Source organism: Paramacrobiotus metropolitanus, unplaced genomic scaffold, assembly GCF_019649055.1.
Source record: "Paramacrobiotus metropolitanus isolate TYO unplaced genomic scaffold, Prichtersi_v1.0 Parri_scaffold0000002, whole genome shotgun sequence".
NCBI classification, from domain to species: domain Eukaryota; kingdom Metazoa; phylum Tardigrada; class Eutardigrada; order Parachela; family Macrobiotidae; genus Paramacrobiotus; species Paramacrobiotus metropolitanus.
The window spans coordinates 1-6,901 of record NW_026570222.1 but is presented as its reverse complement, the minus strand read 5'-3'; the positions used below and the strand labels follow the sequence as shown (position 1 = coordinate 6,901).

Here is a 6,901-nt window from a genome sequence, read left to right as displayed (position 1 = left end):
CAGTTTGTTCCGGAATTAACTTACACTGCCGATTTCTTTTCGAGTTTCTTTTATGGTATCTCCAAAGATATTTATTATATCTGCAAAATTTATTACATTTTTGACAAAGGTATGGTGTCAATTAGGACAACATTAGCATTTTGACATTAGGACAGCATTCAAAACGTTAGCATTCCCCGTGCACCGGCGTTGCCGGTGCTCGTACTGTACTATTTCATTAATGAATTATAAAGGTGGTCAAACTACCGAGCTATTATACCAACTACGGAGCTGTTCTTATGTCGATCCGGACGCGGGTCCGGCCGTTTTGCATGCGCACAAAGCATACTGTAGTTGGCCTAGTGCATTTAATCGTTGATGGGCGACCAGTGCTATCCTGCGCCTCTGGAACTTTGTTGCGGCAATATCCCCGCACAGTACACTGCGTGTGGCACAGTAAGCCTGTCTGAACGGGACTTCTGAAACGAGGATCCAGTAGACATACGCCGAAAAAAGTGAACGAGCGGCGGTCCAAAGTTGGGATGAACATGTATATGTGTACGTTGGGTCGTGTGTATGCCGGCAGTAAAGATAGCGCATCTGCATATTTTTAGTCCTCATTGACTGTCAATGCTAAATTGCCGCGATATTGCTGAAGTATGCAGCTGTTCTGTACATTGCCAGCTGACTGTCCGGAAAGGCTGCAGCAAAAAAAAGCATACTTGTACGCGCCGCTGACATGCTTCCTAATCGCAAACTTTCATCCAGCCATAACGTATGGCGTAGCGTATATGCACAGTGTTCTGCGTCGTGGCATTTGTACTATTCTTCTTTGATCCGCGTAGCTGCAGCTGTGTTAGCGCATGGTCGATAGTGATTCCCTGTCTGTCCCGTTGCAGCCTTGATCGAAATGTTTGTTTTAGGGAAAAAATTCAGCAGAAGTTTATTTTGCTAGCGCTGCACCATCCACAAACTGACAACATTTCGATAGCTTTCGCTCAAAACACACGCCTCATGTAATACCTTCGCAGTTTCAAGTTGGATATATATGCGATTATCGCGGAGTTTCGTAGTAGTGAGATGCATGCGTGCGATTGACAGTTTATGGCAAAAACGGCAAAATTGCTGCACTGTGCCGGTGTGCGGCTTTTATTCTTCTAATTGGCTCTTATTGTTGGATGGTGTATTGCTTTATTCGCATTTGGTTTGCTGTGGACGCAGCTTGGGAATCTGTTGTCAATTAGAACGGATTAAAAACTTGAATGCATGGTACAAATGCCGCTGTATTACGCATTGTGGAACAACGTGACGGTATCTTGCGTGGAGGGCGTACATCATGGATCAGGCGTCCGATAAACTAATTAATGGTGAGAACTGCACCCGAAAATAATTTGCTGTTAATAGAATAAACAAACCCACGTGAAGTTGCTTTGTCTGGTATACGCAATATGGGCATTATTTTTATATGCGCTCTTATCTGCAGCATCGCTGTAACAGTTTAAACGCTTAGTCTTTTTGACTCTTTTATATTATTGCTATTCTGGTGATGGTTCGTCTGGGTGTAGTATAGTAGTAAGACAATCAAATTATTCATTCACGGTTTATAGCATTTACATTTCAGACGGACATCGTGTCGGCGATTTCGTCGATGACACTTCCGCTAACAGGAAGCCGACTAATGTTGTTGCTCTTCAAGAAGAGATAAACCACCAAACTTCTCAAAAAGATAGGCGGGACAATCACTTTCCACCGGAGCGAAGTGAATCGCGGGAAAGTGGAATAACACGCCGTAGCAGCATTATGAAGGACAATCGGCCGCGGAATCGTGTTAAGAAGACGGTTTCCTTCACGAGTATGCCCAGTGAGAAAAAAATTACGAGCGGTGAGAACTAAGAAATGTCTTCATGTGCTTTTCACTTGCGCGATATTTCTCATGTTTGGGAAAGGTATTTATAACTTAAAAATATGCGTAGCTTCTGCGCAATTAAGTTTCTGGTCACAAAATAAAAGCTAAAAAATTGTGTAAAATGTGTAGTTTCATAGTGGGTTAAAAGTATAATATAGTATATACAGATATCGTTTTACTTAGGTTAATATTTAATTTTTGCCAAGTTTCAGTTATAAGTAATATTAAATTATTTCGCTCGTGTTTGCGTTCATTGTACTCCACTGTTTGGAAAGGTTTACGTTACGTACATGTCCTGCTTGACGCGAACAATACTTTTGAGAAAGTTATTCAACTGACTTGCTATGCGATATTGCACATCTTTTGTAGATGTATCACGCTTCAGATATCGTATGGCAATCGAAAGGAAGTTACAAGTTTTATAAAACTGCAGTTTGACTGTAATTGCGGTTCTACTGCGTGAATCACCGTTTCCCGTGTACCACTTTTATTACTTTTTTCTTATCGATTGGCTTCCAAGGCAGTAATAAAAGTTAACAATTCATTGAGGACGGAAGCAAAGGGTGACTTCTTTATACCGCAAAATAGTGTATACTGCCGACAACCAACTGTGTGACTTATCTATGGCTCTAGCTTTTTTACGGTCGAATTATTGATTGCAGAGTCACTTGAGCGATAGTTGAATATTCGAAATTTGGTAAAAGTATGCAATTCTGTTAGTGCCGTTCAAGCGGACCGAATTCGCCACTGATGCAATAATTATTGCAGCCGGCTGTATGATATCGGGAAAAGTAACGATTATTTTTTTTACTAAAAATACCCCGGCGACTTTAGTGGGTGGTCGGTCGGTCGGCAGGTTTTCGCGTAATTTGGTGATTATTTTCCCGCCTTGAACTACTAACAGTTGTTAGTTGCAAGCTTCAAATTTCGCTTAAGTTCACCGGGCTAAATCAGGTTACCGCTTTCTGTTAGCAGAGGCTGTTAGAAAAGTTGTAAATTGTAATCAAATAATTATTAATTTATCGCAGTTTATAAATGGCTAAAATATATTTAACCGGGGAGTGTAGCCTGCTTGGTCGAAAAGTGTATCCATTGTAGAGTCAGCCTGTTTGAAATAACCCGTATAAACTGTTATTACATCTTAGCTAACTGATTCTAAATCATCAGTGAACTTCTCACTCAAAACGGATTATCCTCTTTTTAAACCGATTCTCCATCACCCGATGACGGATTACACAACCGGTAATCAAAACGAATGAGATGTCTGCCTAGATTACAACTGAAACATCCAGGAGTGCCACCACATAAGCGCAGAAAATTGCCTCGCACTTCGAAATGGATTTTTACTGTTATTATTCGCATACCCCTAAATGCGTACGTAAAATGTGAATACAATCCAGGCAACCATCTTTGCAACATACATGTTGTTATTAATTATAAGTTGAGTGGAACCTACTTTAAAACTTTCGAATCAACAGTTACAGAAGCTACTCACAAGCAGTAACAGTTATTCACAAAGTAAAGTGCAAGATAATATTCTTAGCTGGTGTAAATATGGTACTGCACGCCTTTACTTGTGATTGAAAAGTATTTTACTGCTTCAAGAGACTTCAACTTAAAGATGTTCCTAGTATTTAAAATTTAGTGTCTTTTGTACATTTTGTAAATTGTTGGATTCGTAATTACATTCATTAAATATTAAGAATTTTCCTTCCATATTTGCTTTTACTGGATGTTCGTTAACGTATTAATCGGTTTGCGTAAAGTGCAGCAGTAGCCTTGAAACATGCCATACCAATAGTCGTTATGCCGCTAGCTAAAGTTTCTTACGTATAAAAACTTAATAGTATGTGGAATGTACTGTACATCAAACGAAGCGAATGCTCTTAGAGTCTGCAATTAATTGATCTAGTTTTTCACTTTTATTTACGATTTATTTTAACCATAAAATTTTTATCTGATGGCAACAAAGTTTGACCATTATGTAACACTAAATTCAATGGCAAATCGAAATTGACATCGGTATAATACATAACGTTTGGCCTTCGGTATTCGACGGGAGATGTCGTCCATGATTCCCATGGTTCTTTTCTATGCTCAACTGTATAAAAACGAGCAGTGAATTATTTCAGTATTAATTCTCTTGTAATTCAGTATTTCATACAAAATACTGAAACCTGTATTAAATGATGATAATTTTTATTTGCACAAAGTCAACTGGTTCTGTTTTTGTTTCGGCTATCTGCACCGTTCTCCAGCGCAACGTTTTCCCCTTAATTTTATTTAATTCGTGTTACTGGTTTTACAGATACGCAGAAGGTTTTAAAATCTGAATAGTGACACTAGTGAGTACAAAATAGTGTCCGTATTACGCACATGTAGATGCTTGGCACAACTTGCTCGAGTACGTGGTACGATAACAATGCGCGTAGCCAGCTGCTTCAGCGCAGTGCTTACTGGGATAAATCAAGGGAAGTGCACTTTCCCATGCATGCTTAAATTACTCATGCCCGCTCTGCTTCCTGCAGGAACGGCAGTGTTTGAGTGGAAATTTATTAAACTTCTTCCAGACAATAATATTAATGGTTGAAGCCGGGTAAATGAATGTGTGATTACTGTCACATACTACGTAATCATCCTGCCAGTTTAACGGTACAGTCGATCGTGAAAACAGGCGCTGTCAAGATCGGATGACATATTCCGACTGCGCCAGCTTTATGTGCAATTCCAAACTTTCGGTGGGGAATACGGTGCACACTGCGCCTAATCAAACACCGCTACGATCCGTAAACATTTACGCGAATTGTGATGAAGTGCAGCAACAAAAATTTGCTGAACCTGGAACAATGATCACGTGGGGAGGGGGGTTGCAAGAATGAATTTTGTTAGACTGCTATTATTAAATTATGTACTTGCAAATAGCACCAGTAAGATTCTGTGGAGATGTTAAGGACTGGATAATTGCAGTTTCTTTGAAAAAAAATCAGTGCGCAATAAATATGGTTTGTCCAGGCTTTGCGGTAATACACCAGCAATTACAAGTATAGGTGCCATATTATAGATACCGTTTATAGTAGATAGATTACTATTTAAATTGTAATTTATTATAATGATTATTAGTACTTATTGTTGAAACATTGCTTTTATAGTTGCTGACTGCTTGGCATTCATGACACGCGGAACGAAACTGATAAAAGTTCGGTCGAATTCAAGACAGTATTGGAGAACGTTTACTCTCGATACGGACAGATCGGCCATTCGGTGGACTCCCACATCTAAAAAGCCGGACTTGGCTAAAGGTTCATTAAGCACGATAGCAGCTCGCAATAAGCAGTTAACAAAGGGAATGTTTTCGTGCAGTCTCCATAGCTTCAATGAAGGAGATCCTTATTGGCAAGCGCACGGAAGTCTTTCGCAACCGTGACGCGGCGGATTGCGCCGGAGAGTGTGCATTTTCCGTGGTGTACGGTGATGATTATGAATCGCTGGATTTATTGGCCAGCAGTCCGGACGAAGCCAACATTTGGGTGACTGGATTAATGGCCTTAATGGTGTCGCTCAATGGTGAATTGTCGGCGTCGTTAGCCCAGTGTGTTTTATACAGTAACTGATGCGGTTTTTTCCCCGGCAGGATCGTCTGTGCATAATCTCAATTCCAACCACTTGGGCTACGACGAGCGCGACGCGTGGCTGTCGGAATGCTTCCAGTCGGTGGCCGATGTCTTTGACACCGACAAAACTTTGTCGGAAGATCAAGTTGCCGCATTAATCGCTGATTTATGCCCCACTCTGCCACTTAGTAAAATTAAACAGCGGATAAAAGTACGTAACGCACTTGAGAACTCAGTTGTGTCGGAGAAGTATGGACACTTAGAATATAATCATCAAGACCGGGCTTCTTTACTCTTACATCTTCACTCCGCTCCTTTTGAATAATTTTTTTATTTACGATGTGGTAACCTTTACGTGTAAAAAATTAAAGACCTTTGCCACTATAAAATCAGATAATATAAGGCTTACTCGCATGCATCGAATACAGTACTGTAATGCGCGATCAATTAATTATACTGGCTACAATTACAGGAATTTCAAAGTACAAAAGTGGACGAAGGGTTAACATCCATCGATATGAACGCGTTCATCGAGATCTACAAGGAGCTGGCCACCCGACCGGAAATCTACCATCTGCTCATTAGGTGCGACTAATGCGGTTATTTTCATTACGGTTGGCGTCGGGCCTTCCCTTTCACTGCAGCAGTCTAACGTCAAGTGTAAACGTTTTTCTATCTAAATAGGTATGCAAATAAGGAATACATGACCGTGGATGATCTAACGACGTTCCTGGAGTCAGAGCAAGGCGTAAGCACAATGGTCGATCGCCCGTTAGCCGTTAGCTTAAAGTGCCATGAAAACCCCGGTTGACCGCTTAATGCAATTTATGGTACTCATGTCTAGATTACTAACGCTTCGCGAGAGTATGCAGTTGATGTGATAGAGCGTTTCGAGCCATCTGCTGCGTCAAGGTCCAATTCCCATCTTCACATTGAGGGTAACTGCTGCGTTGCTCGCTCGTGTTTTTGTCGGCTGGCTGTCCCGGTATTAGCCAGCGCACTTTGGATTGATTCTGTACGTTAACCTTGACCTTGCAGGGTTAACGCGGTTTCTCCTGTCGGACGAGTGCGACATATTTGACCCGGTGCACCGCGTTGTTTGTCAGGATATGACACAGCCGCTTCCGCATTATTTTATTGCTTCCTCCCACAACACGTAGGTCACAGAACAGCAAAGCTCTTTAATGGACATTCGTAATTGTTTCTGCAATATTGCGGTCGTACATAATCACACACATGTTATCACAGAAGTTAAATCGCACACACGGCATTGTGGTTTATCATTTAATCCTTCTTCTTAAAACTTTTTAACAGAATGCTTTATAACACTGCTATGAAAATTAAAGCAGGTATTAATTGGCCCTGTGCAGATCATATCTGTGCGACGATAAGCGAATTACAATGT

The 6,901-nt window shown here is 40.8% G+C and overlaps 1 protein-coding gene across 1 annotated transcript; it reads left to right on the top strand.

Moving 5' to 3' along the window:
- Positions 1–282: 282 nt before the first annotated feature.
- Positions 283–6,889, top strand: LOC129586347 (inactive phospholipase C-like protein 2). The gene is made up of 9 exons (XM_055479533.1): positions 283–1,346; positions 1,601–1,861; positions 5,035–5,184; positions 5,246–5,449; positions 5,517–5,707; positions 5,969–6,081; positions 6,181–6,244; positions 6,341–6,434; positions 6,535–6,889. Exons 1-9 carry the CDS (start codon positions 1,316–1,318, stop codon positions 6,654–6,656), a joined length of 1,230 nt encoding a protein of 409 aa, XP_055335508.1. The 5' UTR covers positions 283–1,315; the 3' UTR covers positions 6,657–6,889.
- Positions 6,890–6,901: the final 12 nt, after the last annotated feature.

What these genes read in the sequence shown, in the direction of transcription:
- LOC129586347 (XM_055479533.1), top strand. Translation starts at nt 1,316, where the DNA reads ATGGATCAGGCGTCCGATAAACTAATTAATG. An exon ending in TGAGAAAAAAATTACGAGCG is followed by an intron (nt 1,862 to 5,034) that starts GTGAGAACTAAG and finishes TTGCTTTTATAG; the next exon opens with TTGCTGACTGCTTGGCATTC. An exon ending in AAATTAAACAGCGGATAAAA is followed by an intron (nt 5,708 to 5,968) that starts GTACGTAACGCA and finishes CTACAATTACAG; the next exon opens with GAATTTCAAAGTACAAAAGT.